Source organism: Scyliorhinus canicula, chromosome 4 (genome assembly GCF_902713615.1).
Source record: "Scyliorhinus canicula chromosome 4, sScyCan1.1, whole genome shotgun sequence".
Taxonomy (NCBI): Eukaryota; Metazoa; Chordata; class Chondrichthyes; order Carcharhiniformes; family Scyliorhinidae; genus Scyliorhinus; species Scyliorhinus canicula.
The window spans coordinates 37,329,587-37,355,845 of NC_052149.1; the positions used below are offsets into that span (position 1 = coordinate 37,329,587).

General features: G+C 39.7%; 1 protein-coding gene across 2 annotated transcripts in view; it reads right to left on the reverse strand.

The window, feature by feature from the left end:
- Positions 1-431: 431 nt before the first annotated feature.
- The window catches only part of usp24 (ubiquitin specific peptidase 24), a 200,945-nt gene continuing 175,117 nt past the window's right edge, over positions 432-26,259 (reverse strand). For both annotated transcript variants that reach the window (XM_038794055.1, XM_038794056.1), the window contains exons 59-67: positions 20,856-20,956; positions 20,319-20,435; positions 17,558-17,623; positions 17,324-17,390; positions 14,509-14,587; positions 11,243-11,318; positions 10,274-10,360; positions 9,100-9,210; positions 432-8,336 (exon numbers count right to left, since the gene is read on the reverse strand). In XM_038794055.1, the coding sequence (XP_038649983.1) occupies positions 8,274-8,336; positions 9,100-9,210; positions 10,274-10,360; positions 11,243-11,318; positions 14,509-14,587; positions 17,324-17,390; positions 17,558-17,623; positions 20,319-20,435; positions 20,856-20,956 (767 nt within the window). In that variant the 3' untranslated portion in view covers positions 432-8,273. The remainder of the gene's footprint in view (positions 8,337-9,099; positions 9,211-10,273; positions 10,361-11,242; positions 11,319-14,508; positions 14,588-17,323; positions 17,391-17,557; positions 17,624-20,318; positions 20,436-20,855; positions 20,957-26,259) is intronic.

Below are 26,259 nucleotides of genomic sequence, written 5' to 3' on the forward strand. Positions count from 1 at the left end.
TTAGCATTCTGACAATATCATTTGGTGTGATAAATATTTGACAGGACCTCAAAGAGCAGGATAATCATTGAGCATTGTTACAAACAAAATGTGATGCTTACCTGGGTTGAAAAGGTGCAGGAGTACCCAATTTATTTTATATTTTTTCCAATTAAGGAGCAATTTAGCGTGGCCAATCCACCTGGCCTGCACATCTTTGGGTTGTGGGGGCGAAACCCACGCAAACACGGGGAGAATGTGCAAACTCCACACGGACAGTAATCCAGAGCCGGGATTGAACCTGGGACTTCGGCGCCGTGAGGCATCAGGGCTAACCCACTGCGCCACTGTGCTGCCACATAATCTTAATTTTAGTCTGCGTTATTCTTAGTTCCATTGCATAGCAAGCATGGTTGTTTGAAACTTTGCATATTAAAACCAACACGTAGCACTTCGTTTTTTAAAATCATTTTATTTTATTAAGTTACTTTTCATACCGTTTTTTTTTTTAAAAAGGAAGATTGACATTACAGCATACAAACATTCCCTGGGCAATACAGAACTCAACTGCCAACACATATGGACAATGCACCATTACTTGTCTCGAGTAGGTATTGATTTAGGAATGAAGGACAAAGCCTTGCTGGTTGCATTTTTTGTCTCTTTAGGTTAAAGAACAAATTCAATTTATCCCCCCCACAAAGCACGTGGGCTATTCATCCACAAATAGCAGTGTGCCTTTAAGAGTCTTCTTTATGGACCAAGACCCAGAATCTCTTGGATACTGGTCAAACATGCAATCTATATCACATAGACTGGATTTCCTTCTTTTCCTCCTCCCTTCCAATTTCAGAGTCTACGAGGATATTCCACTCAGCTTTCAAAAAAAAATAAAATGTATGGTTAAAGAGTTAGCATCCTGCAGAACACCAAACATATTTTTCACAGTTGGGTCATCACAGAGAGGCAGCCATGAGGGAATGTACACTGACCAAAAGATTTCCCCCCCCCCCTCAAACAGAGGATCTTCACAATGACATTTTGAAGGCAAACTATAGAACTGATGTACATCATGTCTAAATAAAACACTTCAATAATCAGTTTTCTGCAACATTTTCTCAAGTGAGGTTTAACATTTCGAAAGCAAACGGTATTGTCAATGGCACACCTGTTTTTCAAGCAATAATGGGTATATAAATGGGAATTTTTGTGGAAACAATAACTGTTTTCTCCCAAACAGCACAAGGAAGATCAATGGCACTGGGAAGTGTACAGATCTTAAATAATAGTCAGAGGAACATAGTCCCCCTCTTAAACAAGATACTGCAACATACTAATTGCACACTCTTAAATCAAATGATCAACATAGTTACATAAAAAAAAAAGTACTTTAGTGCTCATCAAATGAAAAATATTTTAAAGTGGTCATTAAATCAAAACTAGTCGGAAATATTCTCTTAAAGGAGTACTATACCCAATATTTTAAATAAATTTATAGATGTACCAAGTACTGCTAATCAAGTTTGTGTAGGACCTGAATTTAGCATAGCCCGTCTTTTTGTTCATCTTTTATCCACCCTGGAGGCAACCAAATTGTGATCAAGAACAATTTCAAACAGAAAAGGCGCTGTTAAACCAATAACAATTTCTCTTTCCATTACAGTTGTATTCCAAAAGTAAAGTGGCTTGGAAAGAGGATTATAATTTCCATTTTTCTTTGATCTGTCACAATGCTAAAATTAAAGTCAAATTTAGCTTCCAATAGTTGGGATAGTGATTAGTGTCTGGGAATCCATTTACGAAGGAATGTTGCTTTTAGTTAAGAGATAACACAACTGCAATCAGTGGTTTATGGCAACATAACTCTTTGAGTACTGTTTAAAGTGTTCCACCAAAACAAATCCAACAATTGCACTTAAAATTAAAAAAAAACTTAATGGTTCCATCCATTTCTCAATTGCTACTTTATATTACATACATGGAATCACATTCACATGCAGGGATGAGAGGGATAACTGTCAGAATTGTTCGCCATATAGTGAGTTCTTGATGACAATGACAGGACATCAGCAATCATCAGGATTGTTTTATTACATTAGAATAAAACATCCTGAATTCCTTGAAACTATTAACTGGACGCAGATTAGAAAGGCATACAATCTTTAGCCTGTGGAAAGAGGGATGGGCAAAGAAGACACGGAGTGTCTTGTGAGGGTATAAAAGTAAACTGTCCATGTGCACTGCAAACATATTTCCAAGAGATTTTGTTTGTTGTCATTAACATGAAAAAATAGAATTTAAAAGTCCAGTACTCAAAGGGTTAAAAGCTACAATTATATTCTCTTCAATCAATTGTAGATAAACATCGATGGAAGAGAAATCCAATTTTATGCAAGTTGAAGTCCCATCTATCCTGACATAAAAGCAGCTAAGTGTTAATCTTTGTATTCTCAAAGACCCAGTTATCTCACTTCAAGATCCAAAAACCTGATTCCAACCCTCTCCTTCTGAACCCATTAGACAATGATCTGCAAAAGTGACTTATTTGTTTTAATGACTGACCAGCCTAATGTTTTTCATTTGTCAGAATATTTTGTGTGCTGCCCAGAGATGAGCTGTTTATCTCCTCTAAGATTTGTTCCAATTAAACAATAGCTTTGCTGAAACCTGTCGTTTTTGATCTCAGCCACATCAGAAGCAATTGCATGGTGCTTCTGAACCCAAAAGCAGTCTGCCCCGATGTGAATTCTTTTGACTGGAGACAAAGTTTTCAAACTGCAGCATACACAAGTGGCTAAGATTCTAATCTCTGCTCATCTAATGGCGGGCAGGCTTTTTGGAGAAATCCAAGCTGCAAGTAATGGCTGCTTTGAAGTGGGACAAATGTACTTTTGGAGAAGTTTTTTTAAAAAAGCACTACCTTTGTGTTTGGAACCAAGGGGGAAGGACTTCACATGTGATGTCTATCCTTCAGTAATAAAGTTAACCTGTGAGTCTTCAAATGTGTTCGACCCATCTCAGTTTAGTTAAGCAGTACACCACAAGTACCTTGACAATGTATTACAGAAAAGTAAATTGACCACAATGTTAGTCATTTAAAAAAGTGGAAGCAAAATGTTAAATTGGTTGAAAAATGTAGTCCATGTCACACCCTGTTCAGTTAATGTTTCTTAGCTAATTATTTGAGGGAAACAGATTTACAAACCAACATTTAACCAGTGCTAGAAGTGTCTAAACAGCCTGCGCTACAGTGGTCAGATTATTAGAACGCAGATTACATTTAAATAAAGCTATTGTAATCATTGCCCATCTTGGCACCTCAACCAAAATACAACTCCTCAGGCTTGTGTATAGTCCTCGGAGATGGAGCAAGGGAATGCAGCAAGAACTGAACTCAGACATCCCTTTTACTAGAAAGGGGAGTAATCTCTGCCATTCACACTTACTTCCTTGTAGCCATCTCAAATACGAGTATTAAGGGGAAGTCTAATCACTGTGATCTGCTCATGGACCTGAATCCATGGGAACGAACTAAACAATATTTCAAGGGAGAGGTAAGAGAAAAATGATTGCTGCTGGAACCTACTAGTCAAACCCCACAGTCGGGATTACCAACCAAAAATGTAATGCCCAGGACTGAGCAGTGGGATAGGTTAAAAGACTGTTCACATCAGTATTTGGGATTCAAATCCAGCTCCAACACAGGAGATTTTAAAATGAAATCAACTCCTTCAGCTGTAAAAAAATTATTCAAAATGAATGTGAAACAATTTCTAAACCTGGTTCATAATGGACATGAGCTAGTCTTACAGAACTGCTTGAAGGCCTGATATGGAAAATAGAAATGTCATACTGGTGTTTTTCGGAGACTAAGGCACATAGTTTGGGACACAGCAGAAGGATCTTAACTCTGCATCTAGACTATGATACCTAACATGAATGTGTCGAACAGTAATTCTGGATGGAAAAAAAGTGGACATCCCTCACCATGATAAGCACAATGGCACTAAAAGTGGGCACAAGAACACTAGTAACTTTTAACTAATTTTAGTCTATCTCCCATTTTGCCCACTTTTAACAATAAATGGTCAAACATTGGCAGAACATACCTGGTGTCTACCCCAATGCTACTGACTCATTCATTTGATGCAGGTACTGCAAAGTAATTTTTATCTGTTAGTACTAATAAGCATGTAATATTCAATATTTCTGTCCCTCAGTAGTAGGATTATTAAAGCTGGGGATTTGCAATTAATGGTACTGTGCAGCTCCAATAGATGCGTACTTGATGAACATTTAAAAAAGCAGCCATGACCAATCCCATTGTCACTGCCTGGCAGCTTTTGTTGTGACAAGGTTTCATTTTGAGATCCAGCAAAAATAATAAAAAGGCACTTGTGGCCACCTGTGCCTTTGGTTTTGTGATCCAGAGCGGACACCATCATCCGATGAAAGCCCTACCCCCAAGACGTGTCACTCTAAGTATTCTGTGACTGTAGAGTAAGGCAGAAGATCAAAGGCTTGTTCATTGAAATAATGGCAACAAGAAAAAAAAAACGCCCATCATGGACAAATAAAAAAATCTCCTGCAACATCCCGCCAAACAAAATTCCTAAATTGGCACAATATGAAGGCTGAGAAGGTGACGGGGATGCTGACAGCAATTGTTCCTGGTGTGTATCGCAGCCACCACAAAGTCATTCCACTTGCACAATTCAGCCCATGCAATCTCATTAGATTCCAGTGATTCCCAGGAGGTAATTAACATAATCCTAATTGATTATGGTGTGGTAGCATTTTGGCAGAATGAATAGTCAGGTGACAGTTCAGTAATGAGAAATGATGCTGCAGTCAATCATAAACAGGTATTCAGATTTTCAAAAATTTTCAATGACACTGCAAAAACAAAAACCAATGTGCTCTTAACCCTTTCACCGGCATAAACCTAAATATAGGTCAAAATAAATGCCTCCAGGATGACGCACTTGTATTACAGTTTACTCTGTTACCTTCATCTCGGTTTGTAATTAACATAAGGTTCACATTGGGTCAGGAGTTTAAAGTAACCAAAGTCTGCTTATAACCATAATTGAATTTGAATACAGCGGATGTTAGCCAATAGCAGTCCAAGGTTTAACAGAAATTACCATTTTGATTAAAAAGTTGTTCAACATACAGTAACAAAACAAAGCACTTAAAAAAAAAAACAAAAGCTTATTTTTAAACATTATACAAATATCTTTAAAACCTAGTCAGAAAATAGCACTATACTACATGACCTATTCTACATTTTTCACAGGCCGGTGAAGGGATTAAAGCACTATACACTTATGCATTTTAAAAAAAATTTGGGAGCATATAAGTAGCAACCCCAGTCACTATTAGAATCACTCCTGGATCCACTTCAGCAGCTGAATTCATAGCCCCAATTCCAATTCAGTTTAGAAAGGAATAATCTTAATGAGTCCACACTGGCTAATAATCTCTGCCCTAGAGATGGACTACTAAACATTTCATATCTAGATTTGTTTTAATTGGTTACTTGAATCAAAGTAAGGAGGGTAGAAATAGTCAGAGATATTAAAATATTCAGATGCCCTGCATAATAACATTGCAGCTTTTCTACAGCTCGGAGCCTGGGAGACGATTATTGACCCTTGTAGGCAGGGATGATGTGAGGTGCTGCGAGATTAGCAGAATGAAGAGGTTTGGGGAGTGGGGAGCAGGTGCAAAATTTCACTAAATATGCTCAATAGTTAACATTGTGCTATGTAAGAGTGACATTTCCCCCCATATGTGCAGGTGACAATAATTACAATTACATTTTAAAAGACGGAAAGGCCTGATCATTCTAAATTCACATTTAATCCAATTTTTAGTGGACATGATGCCTTTAGGAGTTATAGTTACATAAATGTTTTCACGATACTCCAAATGGGCCGTTTGGCTAATTGTGATGTTTGAATCCTTTTATTCCTTAAAGTGGTTATTAACTTTCAGTATTATTCAGGTAGCAGCAAGTGGCTGTCTGGTTTCAGAATGATTGGGGCTGGAAATTAATATTCTTTTGAGAATCACATCATAATTCATCTCTACATCCCTCCCTACTGAAAGTTATGAATTATTAAAATAGTAGATCCAGGATTTTTCTTCATCAATAAGTCAACTCTATCTTCACTGGGGTTACTAACTTAACAGACGAACATTCGTCCCTTGGTTAGAAACGGCTGAGAATCTCTTGGTCAAATCTTTATGGGTCAACACATGGCAGATGTAAACTCCAAATGTTAAAATAATTCTGGACTCAACAGATATGAATAACCAATCAGAAGCCTAGGAAGAATTTAATAACTTCCTACAAAATTCAACATTTCCATTGTAGTTTATCAGAAGTCCATCATATTAAAAATGATTTGATTTATATCTGTTTTGTTAATTTGTCAATTTATGTCAAGTTTCTTTTGTTATATATCAAAGACATTCCACAAATTACAATATGTTGTACTAACATTAATTTTTCTCCGACTCCCCTCCCTGTCCAACATTCATAACTAACACTCACAATATTGCTGTCCCACCACATAGGAACAACTATGTAATGGACAAGTACACAATACCAATTATATAACTGAATGTATTATGTCGAATAAATGTTTGGTAGTAATAATTCAAAACTTTAAATCAATAGGTCACAATTAATAATCCTTTAATGGGATGTCAGCGTGTAAATGACATGGGGTATGCTGGAAGGCAGCATCCACCATATTCGTGACCCGAAAAGTAAAAATAATTCTAATAAATAATACTCTGTTATAGTGCAGGAAGTTTGAAGCACCAGTAGTCTACACTACAGAATGCAACATGTGGGTCTGTGCCAGCAATTCCCCACGTCACAAGTTCATCTCACCAGAGCTACCATAAGAAGCTGCAAGGCAAGGCTTGTGATTTTTCAAAGAGAAAGCAAAAACTCTCAACCAGGTCAGTATGTGCAGCTTCCAATGGATCGGTTTGCAGCGTTATGAGGACTGGCCTGGGAGCAGGTCACCACACCTATTTGGCTGGAGATATGTCAAATGAGAGATAAATATAAATACTTTAAAGACATCTCGCCCTCAAGAAAGATCCTAAAAAGAGCTATTTCAAATTTTTAATCTCGCCTGGCTATGTCATGTTATAAACTGCCTAATGTCATTTATGCTGTCTGTCTAAGCCCACTGACTTGATTACTACCTTGTATTTTCAACCAATTATCCAGTGATGTATTCAGGTGCACCCTTCTCCCCAAACTTGTTAGGGTTACTTCAGAAGCTATTAATGACAATGTTATTCATTTATTAGTGTAGGTGAATTTCAGTCAAATAAATATTACACACTTGCCCATTACATATTCTATTTATATTATACAGGAGTGAAGAGTGATTTTAAAACAAATAATGGTTATTTAAAAAATTGAAAACAGATAAGCTACTTTATGTTGTGATTTTATACCATCAATGTGAATAGTGAAATATCAGTTAATATCACCAACTAAAATTCTTTCCCTATGGTATTAATGGCCATAAAGATTGGACTTTGAGTTCCTCGCAACAAAATATACATTCTCAATATTAACCTCATTGGAAAATGGCTGGCAGTCATATGGATTTAAAAAGAAAAGGAAAGTTGCCTTTATTATTCAACTAATATTTAATAAAGTACCAGGTTGCTATTAAGGTTAAACAATGAATGTATGGAATCAGTACATTCTTGCAAACCTCAACTCCTCTTTGCAAACACTGGGACCTACTAAACATTCCAAGACACAATTGCTGTGACCAAGTGAAGAGAACTACCAGATGTTCTATTATACAAATAAAATTAAATCTATATAATGTAATACCACACAGGATTTTGTGACTCTGAAAAATCCAAACTCTGGGAACTATTATACACAAATCAATAAGCGCTCCTTTCCCCAAGACTGTTCAACTCCTCCGTAGTTACTACTGAAAGCATTCGATAAAGATTTGTCTTTTTGGGTATTCACAAGCACAACCACCAGTTATCCATTTCCATACAAAACCTTCAAACAAGATGGGAGGGACTTGCATCAAGTCTGGAGCTTCATCTGTCAAAGTTTACTTCACAACAGTTTATAAAAGGCCTGCTGTCTGCAACCTAGGTGTGTGCACACCTCCCCCAAATCGATCGGTGCCTAAAGCCATCTGGTATGGTGCCCAGTCCTTCACCGTTAAAAAGGTTAACTGACACCAAGCAACGATAATTTACTATGCCCACAGCCATTCCAGTCATCTTTATGGATCCATGTCATCAAGGTCGCTTTTAGAATCACCAAGCATCATCGGAGACTCGGAGCCCTTAGTTTAAAGAAATGAAGGAAAGGTGTTATTGAAACAAACACAATACCTTAAAAGGTAACTTATGATTTATAAGTGGAATGCTGATGAAACAAATCACAGAAAAAAAATCATAGAAAGGGAAAGCTGAAAAATACCATTGAAAATATTAACCTTTTAAGTGCTGGCTGCCAAGTGTTATCTTCTCATACAAATGTAATTTGAGAAAAAAAAACTGGAAATGCACAGCAAGTTTGTCAGCATTGAAAGAGAAAGATGGGTTAAATATGGTCTCACTTTTCACCCCTACAGCAGCATGTCTTTCCTTGGAGGCAGACAATTAGTGAATCCATCATAATACCATGCAGTGCCTGCGAATGTGTGAGTGGGCATGTGATCAGGAGCACCATACTTTACCAGCTCACATCAAAAGGCAGCCTTGATAGAACAAGATTCCACTTCTGTTTCAAACACACTTTAATCTGGTGGATTGGTGTAGTATAACTCTGCAATGTTGGCAATTCCAGCAACAAATTAGTTCAGGATTTTTAAAAATTAAAATTTGTGCAATAATTTTTTAGAATGAAAATAATTTAGGACTAATGAAATTTTGGTTTTCAATATTTGCATTCTCTCTATTTTATTGTTCCAAATCAGGTGACCAATTTTGTAGACTTGCCATCTTTGGTTACAATTATTTTAGTTTTCTTCGCTAACTTTTAATTGCATGACACATATCTAATGCAACAATCTGTCTAAACGTTCAGTGAGGAGTCCTTTTTACCTGCCGGAGTGTTCTATCTCCGTTCTCTGTAGCAGGGCTGCCATCTGACCCATTACTGCTCCCAGATTGTTCCTTCTCATTCAAAAGGGCTGTAGCATAGGCTAGTGTGTCCTGTAGTAAAGCATAGAAGTCTTATGTTTGCATGTCTTACTGTGGCATTCAAATTTTGGCTTTTCACATTGCCTTACTTTTTAATAATAATCTCAGAAAATACAAAGAAAGCAAGGACACAGGGCAGCTTGTATGGGTAGAACAGGACTTGGACTCATTCCTAAATCCTGCCCCCTTCGGTGATCTTTTATTCTCATTCATGTAGTCAAGAAAGGCAGATTGGAAGACTGCATCTATAGTTTACGAGGAAGAAAGAGAAAAACGAGAAAAAGCTACCGTGGGCCATTCCCCACATTGCCTCATAGTTCAAGTTGTTCTGAAATTTGGGAGCAAATGATTCATCCCCTCAGATGGAGAGGCTAAACTCAGAGCCTAGCCTGAGTTTGAAGAGAAAAATCTAAATATTTCAGAAGTATTATTCTGTTCTGATGGCAGTAAACATACGGAGTCAGATTGTTACAAGTTCTAGCTGCACTCCTGGACTTGGACACCCGACATTTCAGGGTTGTTCTGAAATGTTGCACATTGTTGGATGAGGTGTTAAACCAAAGTTCTGTCTACTTGTTCAAGTGGATGAAAAATAACTGATGGAGCTACTGAAAGGGGCAATAGGCAGTTCTCCTGACCAACAGTTAATTCTGAATCAACCTTCGCAGAAATTATTATTTGGTTATTTATTTGATTTAAGTGGGGTGGCTGTTCCTTAATTGTCTATTACCCACATATCTGTGAAATACTTTGTGATGCCCCTAGGATGTGAAAGATAATATTTAACTGCAAGTTATCCCTTCCTTTTATGAGCAAGGTGTTGGAACCAATGACCAATATCAGAATTAGGATAAATAATTCTGACTAATTTGTTTTGTGGTATTTTGCCCCTAAAATATCTCTCTAGTCAAAATACAAGGGGGAGAAATAGAGGTTATTTATAGCATTCTTTTTACGGAATATAACCCCTCTTTCTGACAGTAGGAAAGAAGTAAAGAAATTGCTGCCTTGGACTGATGTTTTGCCTTGCTTATCCTAGCTGTTGCAATAAGGAAAGTTGAGGAAGCTGAAATACCTGTGCTGAAATTGTGCGCTGAAATGTTTTTGCTGTTGAAGTTTCATTTGATATGTTGCTCTGTGGGGCCCAATAATGTTCAGACATCTAAATAGAGAGAAATAGAAAAAGACATAGGTAGTTCAACTATAGAACATACAAACTGCGTCAGTCTCAGGATACAAGACTACCTCCAAAATGACATATGTCTTTTACAATTGCTTCAATATTTCTTAAAGGCTCCAACATGGAACCCAGCCAAGAACTTCAGAAACTCAAGATTTTTTAATCTGTAAATTTGGAATATCCAATCCAATTTTTCCAATTAAGGGGCAATTTAGCGTGGCCAATCCACCTATCCTGCACATTTTTTGGGTTGTGGGGGCGAAACACACACAAACGCGGGGAGAATGTGCAAACTCCACAAGGACAGTGATCCAGAGCCGGAATCGAACCAAGGCCTCGGCGCCATGAGGCAACCGTGCTAACCACTTGCGCCACCATGCTGCCCATACTCAACAGATCTTAGGTCAATAAACAGCTCTGAAGAATCAGGTAACTTGTTAATCCGACTGGAACATTGGAATTTGAAAACAGCACACTTTTCTTGCTTTGCCTGGATAATACATTATTTCCTCAAACAGTGGAAAGATGTCCAGGTTAGGTGGATTGACCGTGATCAATGTGCGGGAATACGGGGATGGGGCGGGGCAGTGGGCCGAGGTGGAGTGCTCTTTCAGAGTGTCAGTGCAGACTCGATGGGCCGAATGGTCTCCTTCTGCACTGTAGGGATTCTATGATATATGATTTCTATGACCTAATTTGGCAGAAATATATCAAAACAAATTGTGACATCAAAGCTAGTTTTGCAGAGTTAAGGATTGTTGATAGTGTCAGCTTCATTCTGAAATTATACAATATTCAAAAAAAAACATTGGTAGGTTACAAGTGATCTCAAAAGTTGATAAATACATTGTTATCAGTTATCACCTTCTTTTGCAACCATTGCACAGCCCAGCTCCAGTGGTGAGGATGTTCTCGAAAATAATCCTTAGCAGCTGCACATCTATTGAGGAGGGAAGTAAATGCTTATTACTTGTACAGTTTTTTTGAAGATAGCAAAAAAAATAAAATCTGGATAGCGAAACAGGATGACACATGTCGCCTTCTGGGACCCAAGTTTAAACCTGAATTATGTAGGTTCAGCTGCAAGTTTCATTTTCCTGAAAACTGCATAAAATTGCATTTTAGAAATAAACTAGTGGAATAATTCTACTTGTGCAATGACAGCTGTACCTAGGTTGTAAAAGAGGTCTATGGTCAGAGGAAATCCAGAGGCAGAGCAACTGGGCAGAAACTTAAAACAATAAGGTACCAAACTTTTCTGGGCTTTACATTCACCCTTGCTTAATTAGGATTCTGCTGGAACGCAGGTTAGTGTGTGGAAGTAGAATAAAACTTACTTCAGTGAATCACTTCATAATTCAACAGTTTGATTTAAAAAATAGCAGCTGAACGGAATGGCTGTTAGGCATATCTTGCTAAAAGCCTTACAAACAGACTTAGGCAAAATGATAGTAGAACAAAATAAAACTTCCGCAAGCTTTGAAGGCTGGAGGTGGAATGTTGCTGGCGAGTTATGGAATAGGGCATAAAGACAGCCTACGGTGAGATAAGGAAAGATGATACAAGGCCTCGGGCCTAATTGATCAAGAACTGCAGGTATGTGTGAAGGTTCAGGCTAATGCTTGGTGAGTGACATTAAGGGCAAGCTTTTCAATACAATGGCTTTATAGCATATTTCAAATTAAAGTAACTCTTTATACAGCAAAAGGCCTCATCAACAATCCATCCAGGTCCACTCCTGAAAAAAAGTATAAAGTGAAAGACTTTGGGAGAGCTCAGTGCAGTAGGCAGCAGAGAGAAAACCCCAAGGGTAGATCCATGCCAACACTCTTGCTAGCCTGAGAAATCGCAAAGACATGAGGCACCAAGAAGAGGAAAAAGAAAATGAGTTGTTCATGAAAGCCAACTTTTCCCAACCTAGGCTGCTACTCATGACTTGTCACGGTCATATATTTTTGCTGCGTATCTAGGGTTCTATTCCATTCTAAACCTACATTCAACATATCCACCATACTGATTACAGTTGATCCTGATTGAAAAATTAAAATCACTACACCAGTAAGGGTGAGGACTCTCATTCCAGTTCTTAATGGCTGAAAACTTAGAGCGTAAGACTAACCATTACCGTTGTACCTATAGAGGAAACCCCAGAGAAGGGATCACAGCTAATGAAGGTAAAAGAAACAGCAGCGCAAGTAGGATACTTCGACCGAAGCACATTGTTTGGTCCGTAGAAAAAAAAAAAGAGTAATTATGTTATTAATTCTGTTCTGCTTAAACTGGAAGAATCACACACTAGTGAATAAATTCTATTTTTCAAACTACATCTCCCTTATTTGAATAAATATTTTCACAGAACAGGCAGCATCTGTGGTGGGACAGTTACTAATACTGAGACAGAAACTAATACTGTTTCTCCACTAGATTAATTGAACAATGTAGACCATCAAGGCTTTTTCACTTGATATCATGACCTAGAGTTTCCTCCTTGGACAGAACCCAGTAGACCCAAAAATGCAGTTAAGGTCATGACAATTTTGTTAATATCAAGTAATGCCCAAGTATCCTCCAATCGCATTAGCAAGGCCGGAACATAAAATGGGCATTGATGGAAATAAATCAACCAAAACAATTGGAGTTGAAGAGAAGTGCCAAACCTGCACCATATATTTCTTCAAGTATGCAAAAGCAAGTTCCAATTGATTCAACCATCATTCATACACATCATGTTCGGGGCCTGTAACTGGGGAAGGAAACTTTTGGATTTTTCATGCGATCTATACATATGCCATTCAAATCTAGTCAAAGAAACAAAAACTAAATAGGGCTCAATGAGAGGAATTTTGTAAAAAGTTCAAATAATTTAAAATTAAAATACAAGAATTACTTTCTCTCTTGAGATCTCTTAAAGCTGTTAAAAAATACCTCACTTCTGTAACTTGGGGCATGGTCAGCTGTGTGGGCTGATGTGATGGATTGATATAAAAAGACAAGAGATGATTTGAACATAATGCAGTTATACATATAACTTAGTTTCACTCAAATTTCTAACCTTTTAAGCCATATACAATTGGACTGTGCCTTGGTTATACATATATCTGGACGCAAGTGTGAAGGAGACTTCAGGTCATCATTGGTGCTCTTATAGATTAGTATCAGTGAATCAAGCCAAGGTTCTTACTTCACGGTTACAGAAGTGAGGTATTTTTTAACAGCTTTAAGAGATCTCAAGAAAGAAAGTAATGGGCAGCACAGTAGCACAAGTGGTTAGCACTGTGGTTTCACAGCGCTAGGATCCCAGGTTCAATTCCCCGCTGGGTCACTGTCTGTGCAGAGTCTGCACATTCTCACCGTGTCTGCATGGGTTTCCTCCGGGTGCTCCGGTTTCTTCCCACAATTCAAAGACGTGCAGGTTAGGTGGATTGGCCATGATAAATTGCCATTAGTGACCAAAAAGGTTAGGAGGGGTTATTGGATTACGGGGATAGGGTAGAAGTGAGGGCTTAAGTGGGTTGGTGCAGACTCGATGGGCTGAATAGCCTCCTTCTGCACTGTACGCTCTATGTTCTTTGGAAAATGCCAACTTTATGGGAGTTGGTTACAAATGCACTCCAACTGAACTACTTCTATTTCGTTAACCAACAATGTCTTTGAGAAGTGTTTTTTTTCTTAAAGACACCAAATATCATATGTGGACTGGGGAAAAAAAACAAAACAAGTTTAAGTACCAGATTGAATGTTGAGCCAAGCAGTCCGGACATTCTAAAACTTCAACTGTGTCTAATGTTTAAGACTCGACTTTGGGTACAAGTTTGTGATTTCTCCCAGCACACACTGGCCACCTGTGCAATATCCCTCCACATCTTCAATAACAGCTTGCTGCTGCTTCAGTCGTACTCTTTGTTACACCCTACTCAAACTATCTCCCTTTTTACCTTTGTAACCCTTTTCAACTAAGCTTTGTGTCACCTCTTACAAGACATCGTCTCTCCCCACCCCCTCTGAGTGAACCACCTCTATTCGTTTTCCAATGTTAGTGGGTTACATAAATACAAGTGGTCCATATGTAGCCAGCAAAATCAAAGCTCATCTTTTCAAATCAATTTTAAGTTTTATGCTTGAGTACTTACTTTTGAGCTAATAGGACCAGGAATTTGATACACTGGTAGCAGCGGCTGCTGTCAACATTGTTACTCTGGTGCATCAGGGCTGTGGAAATGGGGGAAGAGGATTATTAATCATTTAAATTTAGATCACAGCTACAGAGTGGAAGAATATGGTGTTGGAGATGAAAGGTCAAATTACAGATTGTTCACATAGGTGTGGTTAAGCCACATACTGGGTCAGCAACCAGCTGTGTACCCAACAGAGGAGACATGCTAACTGATGACACATGTCCAACAATGACATGACCAATGACATGCCCACCAATGACAAGAATAGGAGGGGAGGAAGACGCACACAACAAACACACAATTCGATTGGTTGAAAAATATTCAAAAATGTACCTACTCATGGCTTAATGGGTAAATGCAAGACAAAGTATTTCATACTTGGAAGGCTGAGGTTGAATCCATGGCATGTGCTGAGTTTTAACCATAGAATTTGGGGCCTCACGGTAGCATGGTGGTTAGCATCAATGCTTCACAGCTCCAGGGTCCCAGGTTCGATTCCCGGCTGGGTCACTGTCTGTGTGGAGTCTGCACGTCCTCCCCATGTGTGCGTGGGTTTCCTCCGGGTGCTCCGGTTTCCTCCCACAGTCCAAAGATGTGCGGGTTAGGTGGATTGGCCATGCTAAATTGCCCGTAGTGTAAGGTTAATGGGGGGATTGTTGGGTTACGGGTATACGGGTTACGTGGGTTTAAGTAGGGTGATCATTGCTCGGCACAACATCGAGGGCCGAAGGGCCTGTTCTGTGCTGTACTGTTCTACGTTCTATGTTCTAATCCCTACAATGCAGAAGGAGGCCATTCGGAACCGACCGCAGAAAGAGCACTCTACTCATGTCCAATTCCCCGCCCTATTCCCATAACTTAACCTGCATATCCCTGTACACTCAGCGGCAATTTAGCGTGGCCAACCCACCTAATATGCACATCTTTGGACTGCGGGAGGAAACAGGAGCATCTGGAGGAAACCCACACAGACATGGGGAGAATGTGCAAATTCCACAGTCACCCAAGGGTGGAATCAAACCCGGGTCCTTGGTGCTGTTCGGCAGCAGTGCTAACCACTGTGCCACCACCACATCAGCGTAGCTAGAGCAGCAGCTGTGTAATCAGCTTTAGGCTCCACAGGAAAAGGGCAAGAGGAAAACAAGAGCCTTCCAATCGTGCAATGAAAAAAAGTACATTTGTAAATGTCAGGCTTAATGTGATACCCTTGTGGCTAGATAATCTGGCAATGCTCAATGTATATTCCACAGCAATAAAACAGTCCTAATCAAAGTTAAAACTGACATCCTATGAGATTATGACCATGGAACATCATAGCTCCTCTGTTTCATAGCGTTTGACTACAGCTTCCTTCTCGAACATCTCTTCAGAATTATCCAGCTCAGATGAAATGCCCTCGCTTGATTGCAAGTCTTCCTCATCCAATCACAGTGACAAGATTGGCAACAATGATTTTTTTTCCCCCCACCTAATTACCTGGGGAATATACTCAATATCTCTTCCTCTTCATCATTCACGCTGTTATTGTGTGACATCACAGAAATGTAAGATCAGCTTCCACATACAACTTGACATTTAACTCCATCTCTCTGTAATCTCTTTCGACCCTTCCACTGCTTCAATGTGGTCAGACCGCTTGTCTGATGCCCAACCTTGGTTGAACTACAATTTCCTTCACTGAACATGGGGAACACAGACACTATTTTCTCAACCTTCGCCACAAAGTCTGTAAAATTGACATTGGCTCCATCTTTCACCACACCGACAGTCTCAGGATGAATCAATTTGCTTGCAACTTTGACACCCTACCCGACCCAAGCTTCTGACCTCACAAAATCTCTTCCACCTTCCTGGTAATTCACATTCCATTAACCTGACCGTAGCCCAAGTGTTGCTGTGACCCTATTCCATACCTTTGTTGCCTTCAGATTTTATTATTCAATGGTCTCTTTTAAAATTAAAATAATTTCCAATTAAGGGGCAATTTAGCATGGCCAATTTACCTGCCCTGCACATCTTTGGGTTGTTGGGGTGAAACCAACGCAGACATGGGGAGAATGTGCAAACTCCACATTGACAGTGACCTGGGGCCAGGATCGAACCTGGGCTCTCAGTGTCGAGAGGCAGCAGTGTTAACCATTGTGCCACTCTGCCGCCCTTCGAATGCTCTCTTGTTCATCCCAAACACTGCTACCCATCCCTATCCAACAACCCCATTATCCTAACTCATTATAATTCCCAAAGGTTCCAATTTAAGCTGTTTGTCTTTACGTTTAAATGATTTTATGGCCATGTCCCTCCTGATCTCAAAGCTGTTCCGGCCCTAAAAGCATCCTACCCATCAAAACACATAATCTGGCCTCTTGTGTATTCAACCAACCACTGAAGGCTGTCTCTAACTGTCGGTCCCACACTTTTGATATTCTGCTCCAAAAATCATCCACCTCCCTGTTCTTCCTCAAGACTCAGCTTAAAATTAATATTTTTGACTAAGCTTTTGGCAACCTCCTAAAACTTCCTCCTTTGGATCAATGTCTGTTATTATCTAATTATACCTCTATGAAGCATCTTGGGATGTTTTTCTTTGTTAAAAGTGATATACAAATGTAAGTTGTTGCTGGTGTTGGAGAGGTATATGAGGAATAGCTACATGAGAAAGGCACTGAAGAGATGTCAAGTGTTGCAAAATTGCATCCCAGAGTAAGTAACAACATTTTATGAAGAAAGTCGATCAGGGTGAGGAGAGTGAGGACAAGTAACAAAGGTGTACCTAGTAATCCTTTTTCTGACTCAAAAGCAAACTTCAGGCGACGAGATTGCAATGGATCTTCGATGACCTTAATGAAAATGGAAAAACAGAGTAGATTACCAATGAGCATTTTTTTGCATATGTTGGAGTGGAGGGGGAGAGGTTGTAGAAGAGAAAGAGAAGGACATGTCCATTCTATCTTATTTGTTTACTTCTTTACACAGAAGTCTAAAAAGTTACTGATTAGTCACTTGCCAGAATTTCGTGCAGTAACTGGAAGATGTTCTTCAGTTCATGAGGTGGAGCTGTCTCCAATTGATTCTATGTAACAGGAAACAGACACAATAGATGTAATTAAAAAACCAAGCCAAACTGAAACAAATTCTCCAGAGAATTTATTTAATGCTACAACAAGCTCCTAATAAAAACATTAAAATAGCTGAACGAGCAATCCTGCTGAAATACTAAATTTGAATGGATCAAACTTAAAATTCTAGTATGCAGGTAAACAATAGAGTGTCAGAGTGAGAACATGGTACTTTAATCTTAAATATAGAAGCTGATAATATTGTGAGGATAAAAACCTGCCAAATAGATAGAAATCCCAAATTGCATACAATTGGACACAAATCATTTGGGTAGCTATCGCGGCATTAACCATGGCTCAGAAGAAGCAGTTTGCCTGAATTAGAAGGACGTGGATTTAAACCCTCCTTCATATGATTTAGGCTGACATTTCAGTGCAGTGCTGAAGGAGTGCGACATTGTTGAAAGTTAAACAGAGCTAAGCTTGCCCCTTGGGGGAACGTAAAAGATCCCACGGCACTATTCAAAGAGCAACAATGGATATTTCCTGGTGTCCTGGCAAACATTTATTCCTAAATCAACATCAGTAAAAAGTAAATTCAATCATTACTTTATTGCTGGTCATGTAATCTAGATGTGTACGGATTTTGCTATATTATAATGGTGATTACACTGCAAGGCTACCATTCAATGAATGGCAAGGGAGGTTGTGATGGCTGCTGTATAAATGCAATTTATTTCATTACTTACTTTCAGTATGGACTTCAAATTCCCACAAAGAAAAACACATTATTCATAGGGGGAATGCCACCAAGGCTGCTCTTATGGTTCCACATATAGTCAAAGATGTGCGAGGAATTTTAACCTAACTTGACTAGTGGGAAACAGACAGGATTGGATTTGCTTTCCAGTTAATATCCCACCTGACTTTACTTTCCATTGTACTTCAATGGAAAATTGGTTACGGTGTAAGCTGAGCAGCAGATTGCGCAGACACGGGAAGGATGTGCAAACTCCAAACGGACAGTGACACGGGCCAGGATCGAACCCGGGTCCTCGGTACCGTGAGGCAGCAGTGTTAACCATTGCGCCACCGTGCTGACCCCAGACAATAATGTTTATGACAGCATATAGACTAAGATAGTCACACAAGTTAAGAAAATACATCAAAATCAGTTCATAACACAAGTAAAATCAATTGTTACTTTATCGGATGGTTCTTGATCCATTAATGATGGAAATGCATTATTTTACAATTTAAGTTATTACTGTGCCTTGGAAAGAGGTTTAATTAAAGGTGAAAGAAAACAGTTAATAATAATAATATTTTTATTGTCACAAGTAGGCTTACATTAACACTGCAATGAAGTTACTGTGAAAAGCTCCTAGGTGTCACACTCTGGCATCTGTTCGGGTACACGGAGGGAGAATTCAGAATGTCCAAATGACCTAGCAGCAAATCTTTCGGGACTTGTGGGAGAAAACCGGAGCACCCGGAGGAAACCCACACAGACACAGGGAGAATGTACAGACTCTGCACAGACAGTGACCATACCATGCAGCGTTAAGTGCAGGTTGAGTATTAATTCTTCAAAGCATGTTGCTAATTGTGTTTAATTTTAGATTGGATGAAAACATCCTTTTTCTTTTAATGTCATACTTCTTGCCTATTTCCAGGCTACTCTTGACTTCATTAGCAGGATGGAGTTACCTCTATCCTGCCTCCATTTATTTTAACAGGAGGCACACATTTAAACCAGGAACAGCAAAAGCTTAAAAAGATTCGCTAGATTTGGACACCTTGAGCAACTGGTTGTATTTTTTTCTCAGCTTCATATGCAATCAAAGCTGTTGAAAATAAAGTGCCTTTAGCAGCCTCTGTCGCATAGTGTGGTGCTCAGCTCAAATGAACAGTATCATTCCTATTCTGTGCCCACACATATTTCTACCTTTATCTTCACCATTTTTAGAATGCCCAACCTATGGAAGGGCATTCTCAGTGTCCTGTCCTCTCATTACCGCCTTCCTCCACTTGAAACATTTATCTGATTTTCCATTCAAGGTGCATTGGTCTCTGTCTCATTCACTTCGTGTTAAGTACTCCATACTCCAACAACCCTCGGTATAAATACATTTCTCCTAACCTCTTTCCTCACTCTGAATAAAAGTGAACCCAACACTGCCCACAGAAATTCACAACTTTCAACTCTCTTCTAGTTTGAGCAGCACCCATTACCTCTTGTCTATCGATCAACTTTCAATCCAAGTTGCAACATTTTCTTCTATGCTGTACACCTGAATTGTTATAACAAGCCTCTATCGAGATACCTGACCTGACCAAATGCCTCTGAAAGTTCATATGCATCTAGTTTATCTATCCAATCAATCAATTCTTTAAAGGTAACTCCAAAATTTGTCAAATATAACTTGTCTTCAATAAACCTATGCTGACTATTCTTGGTTAACCAATGCATTTATAAATGCTGACAATTTTTACCTCACAAACCTGTTACTTGATGTTAGATGTTCGAGGTGCCAGGGAAACGGCTCTATGCATCTTATGTTCCAATGTAAACTAGCTTTTCTGCTACAGTGGAAAATGTGGAAACACTATTTTCAATCACAGACGTCCTTTCGTTTTGTAAGTAACAAAAGCAAAGCAAAATGCTGAAGGATAGAATGCTCTATTCCAAACACTCTTGTCATTCACCTTAATTGTTTGTAGCACCTGCACCAAGGAGAAGTGTTCATTGCAGAAACAGCAGTAAGTCACCATCTCAGAGATGACTGACAAAGATCCGGTCAGCTCTCGCATTGCATACATAACCTGAAAGAACATTAAAGCAACAGTTAATTAAAAAAATGACTCGCTTCCTTTCAGTGTACCACAAGATCATACAGAAACACGGTTCTCATTCTTATTTCTTGTGTCATGAATTTTAGCATTCATTTTGCCCCATTTGTATAGGAATTTGCATAAAGAAGGGCACAAGAGCTGCCTGTGAACATCACACTGTATTAAGGCTCTCGAGCATGTCACTCATAAAAAAAGAGATTTCAATATAGAGTGTAATTTGCCTCGTCCCAGTTAACTGATTTGACAATAAACATTTATATCTGCCTCTCTTCCATGATTTTCAGGACCACATGTATTAACCATTTTAAATATCACTCAACTCATGTAGATTTGTACAATACAAAAGAAAAAACAGGCCAAAACATTTCCTCGGGAGAACAAAATAAATACCTCAAGTAAGTAGGCCTGTCCTTCAGGTCTGAAGAGAGTTTCTACATCCTGGTGCAAAGGTACCTGTGGAGTTGGCGTATGCCATTTATACTGTCCAGGATCTTGAACCAAAAACAAACATATTATATTCAGCCTGTATTCTTCCACTGGTTAATTTCCAATATGGGTTTCCTTTGTTCCCAAATCTAGAGCGCGCAGCTAACATGAAGTGAATAACTGAATAACTTATTTTCAATGAACTCAATATTGAAAAATCCACATTGGGAGCAGCTGACATTTAACTTCGAAAAGCAAAGCATTAAGGCCAGTAGAATTTGACATTGCATTTACTATTTCAAATAGTGCAAGTTTTGGATTGCAGCTGAATCAGGAAATAGCTCACAGCAGAATCTATGTAAGCAGGGAAGGAAACGGATTGAAGTCTGTCCCTTTGGTTACTTTCAATCACTCCCCAGTGACTCGTCAAGATGACAAGTTGCTTAACCTTACCTCTCCTGCTGTAGGTACAGTGAATAGTGCAAAATGGAGTACAAGTGAAGGGAATAAATCAGAAATTAACATTCAATTTTTTTAAAGCACTTAATTAAGAAACTAAGAACATGTTGAATGAGAGCCCTAACAATCTAGTTCCCTAATATGTAGTGGGGCTGTTTAGCACAGGGCTTAATCGCTGGCTTTGAAAGCAGACCAAGCAGGCTAGCAGCACGGTTCGATTCCCGTAACAGCCTCCCCGAATAGGCGCCGGAATGTGGCGACTAGGGGCTTTTCACAGTAACTTCTTTATAAGTCTACTCGTGACAATAAGCGATTTTCATTTGATTTTCATTTCATATAGTATGGGAAACCACCATTATTACCATTTAGTCACAATTCTTTACAGGCAGAGGTTAATACACTAAAAATATCTACATTCAGAAACTCTTGCTCTGGTTCAAACAGAAGCAGATAGTTCTCCATTTTTGCCCACTCCTTAAGAAATAAATGGTTGATAGGATTATTTTGAGGCAACCTCATGAGATTTGCACCATAAGTGTACTTTACTTGAATGCTCGTAGTATTCGGAATAAAGTAAATGAGTTGATGGCGCAAATCATTGTGAATGACTATGATTTAGTGGCCATTACTGAAACATGGTTAAAGGATGGTCACGACTGGGGGTTAAATATCCGAGGGTATCAAACTATACGGAAGGACAGAGTGGATGGTAAGGGAAGTGGTGTAGCTCTGTTATTTAAGGATGACATCCACGCGAGGCCCCCAAGCGTGGAGACCTGGATCAATGACATGGCGGGCTTTATTAAGCTTGAGAAGGTTAAATTCGCCCTGAGAGGATCGGTGCAAGGGTTCTTTAAACGGTGGCAACCTTTCCTCGACTTTCTGGCTCAACGATAGGGTACTGGGACAGTAGCAGCAGCAACCCGGGGGGGGGGGGGGGGGGGGGGCGTTGATTATGTTAGCTTATTTTATTTAAATTTGATTTATCTAATTTTAATTTATGGTTAAGTTCTCTTGTTTGGGGGGGGGGTGGGGGAATGTGATACATGTGATGTTACGGTATGGGGGGAATTGTGGGTGTTATGGGGCTGTTAGTTGCATATTACTGCTTTTTGCTATACTTTTTGTTATATTTTCTGCAAAAAATTCCAATAAAAAAAATTTAAAAAAAAAAAAAAAAAAAAAAAAAAAAAAAAAAAAATAAGGATGACATCCGGGCAATAGTAAGGGATGACATCGGTGCTATGGAGAGTAAGGTTGCACCCATTTGGGTGGAAATCAGGAATAGTAAGGCGAAAAAGTCACTGATAGGAGTAGTCTATAGGCCACCAAATAGTAACATTATGGTGGGGCAGGCAATAAACAAAGAAATAACGGATGCATGTAGAAATTATACAGCAGTTATCATGGGGGATTTTAATCTACATGTCGATTGGTTTAACCAGGTCGGTCAAGGCAGCCTTGAGGAGGAGTTTATAGAATGTAACCGCGATAGTTTCCTAGAACAGTATGTAATGGAACCTACGAGGGAACAAGCGGTCCTAGATCTGGTCCGGTGTAACGAGACAAGATTGATTAATGATCTCATTTAGGGATCCTCTCGGAAGGAACGACCACAATATGGTGGAATTTAAAATACAGATGGAGGATGAGAAGGTAAAATCAAACACTAGTGTTCTGTGCTTAAACAAAGAGGATTACAATGGGATGAGAGAAGAACTAGCTAAGGTAGACTGGGAACAAAGACTTTATGGTGAAACAATTGAGGAACAATGGAGAACCTTCCAAGCAATTTTTCCACAGTGCTCAGCAAAGGTTTATACCAACAAAAAGGTAGAAAGAGGGAAAATCGACCGTGGATATCTAAGGAAATAAGGGAGAGTATCAAATTGAAGGAAAAAGCATACAAAGTGGCAAAGATTAATGGGAGTAGAGGACTTGGAAATCTTTAGGGGGCAACAGAAAGTTACTAAAAAAGCTACAAAGAAGAGTTAAATAGATTGTGAGAGTAAACTTGCTCAGGATATAAAAACAGATAGAAAAATTTTCTACAAATATATAAAACAAAAAAGAGTGGCTAAGGTAAATATTGGCCCTTTAGAGGATGAGAAGGGAGATTTAATAACGGGAGATGAGGAAATGGCTGAGGAACTGAACACCAGCAAATAACATGCCAGTGACTGATGGAAATGAGGCTATGACAGGTGAGGACCTTGAGGTGATTGTTATCACTAAGGCGGTAGTGTTGGGCAAGCTAATGGGGCTAAAGATAGACAAGTCTCCTGGCCCTGATGGAATGCATCCCAGAGTGCTAAAAGAGATGGCTAGGGAAATTGCAAATGCACTAGTGATAATTTACCAAAATTCACTAGATCTGGGATGGTCCCGGCGGATTGGAAATTAGCAAACGTGACACCATGTTTGAAAAAGGAGGTAGGCAGGAAGTGGGTAATTATAGGCCAGTTGGCTTAACTTCGGTAGTGGGGAAGATGCTGGAATCTACCATCAAGGAAGAAATAGCGAGGCATCTGGATGGAAATTGTCCCATTGGGCAGCATGGGTTCATAAAGGGCAGGTCGTGCCTAACTAATTTAGTGGAATTTTTTGAGGACATTACCAGTGCGGTAGACGACAAGGAGCCAATGGATGTGGTATATCTGGATTTCCAGGAAGCTTTTGACAGGGTGCCACACAAAAGGTTGCTGCATAAGATAAAGATGCATGGCATTAAGGGTAAAGTAGTAGCATGGCTAGAGGATTGGTTAATTAATAGAAAGCAAAGAGTGGGGATTAATGGGTGTTTTTCTGGTTGGCAATCAGTAGCTAGTGGTGTCCTTCAGGGATCAGTGTTAGGCCCACAGTTGTTCACAATTTACATAGATGATATGGAGTTGGGGACCAAGTGCAATGTGTCCAAGTTTGCAGACGACACTAAGATGGTGGTAAAGCAAAAAGTGTAGAGGATACCGGAAGTCTGCCGAGGAATTTGGAGAGGTGAAGTGAATGGGCTAGGGTCTGGCAGATGGAATACAATGTTGACAAATGTGAGGTGATCCATTTTGGTAGGAATAACAGCAAAAGGGATTATTATTTAAATGATAAAATATTAAAGCATGCCGCTGTTCAGAGAGACTTGGGTGTGCTAGTGCATGAGTCACAGAAGGTTGGTTTACAAGTGCAACAGGTGATTAAGAAGGCAAATGGAGTTTTGTCCTTCATTGCTAGAGGGATGGAGTTTAAGACTAGGGAGGTTATGCTGCAATTGTATAAGGTGTTAGTGAGGCCACACCTGGAGTATTGTGTTCAGTTTTGGTCTCCTTACCTGAAAAAAGAACATACTGGCGTTGGAGGGTGTGCAGAGGAGATTCACTAGTTTAATCCCAGAACTGAAGGGGTTGGATTACAAGGAGAGGTTGAGTAGACTGGGACTGTACTCGTTAGAATTTAGAAGGATACGGGGGGATCTTATAGAAACATATAAAATTATGAAGGGAATAGATAGGATAGATGCGGGCAGGTTGTTTCCACTGGCGGGTGAAAGCAGAACTGGGGGGGAGGGGGGAGGGGGGGGGGGGGGGGCATAGCCTCAAAATAAGCCCCAATTCATGTTGCATTACATTCATCCCCCCACCATCTAACCTGGACTTGCAAAATCCTACCAACTGTCCTGGCTTGAGACATTTCACACCTCTTTAACCTGGGGTCACCCCCTATCTCTGGATCTGTTATGATTTGATTACCCGCAAATGCTCGCATTCCAAGCATTGTCTGGCATCTCTGACTTTGTCTATATAAATGTTTCTGGAACATACCTCTCCATTCACCTGAGGAAGGAGCAGTGCTCCGAAAGCTCGTGTTTGAAACAAACCTGTTGGACTTTAACCTGGTGTTGTAAGACTTCTTACTGTGCTCAAAATAAGGGTAAGTAGATTTAGGACTGAGCTTAGGAGGAACTTCTTCACCCCAAGGGTTGTGAATCTACAGAATTCCGTGCCCAGTGAAGCACTTGAGGCTCCTTCATTAAGTGTTTTTAAGATTAAAGATAGAGAGTTTTTTAAAGAATAAAGGGATTAAGGGTTATAGTGTTCGGGCCGGAAAGTGGAGCTGAGTCCACAAAAGATCAGCCATGATCTCATTGAATGGCGGAGCAGGCTCGAGGGGCCAGATGGCCTACTCCTGCTCCTAGTTTTTATGTTCTTATGTGTCATTTGTGGTCAACTATGAAAATGAAACCCCTATCCATCAGCACAGAGAGAAAATCTGAAGTAATTTCTGACACAAAATTAGAAGTCAAAGCAGGTGATTTGTTTGGATAGTGAAACACAAACAATTGTTCACACAGGAGGCAGTGACAAGTGGTATATCCATAATCTGTGAGGAGAACTGGTAGGTTAGGGTACAGAAATCTGTCTAATGTAGCAAGGGAGATTTAACGATGCTTTTTCATACATCAAATTTACCCTGTGAATAACTAAACCATACCAACCAGGAAGGTTCCATCCCAATACTAGGGGAGGTCGGTGGCTCAGCTGGCTGGACGGCTGGTTCGTGATGCTAAGCGACACCAACAGCGTGGGTTCAATTCCCATATAGAACATAGATAGAACAGTACAGCACAGAACAGGCCCTTCGGCCCTCAATGTTGTGCTGAGCAATGATCACCCCACTCAAACCCATGTATCCACCCTATACCCGTAACCCAACAACCCCCCCCTTAATCTTACTTTTTAGGACACTATGGGCAATTTAGCATGGCCAATCCACCTAACCCGCACATCTTTGGACTGTGGGAGGAAACCGGAGCACCCAGAGGAAATCCACGCACACACGGGGAGGACGTGCAGACTCCACACAGACAGTGACCCAGCTGGGAATCGAACCTGGGACCCTGGAGCTGTGAAGCATTTAT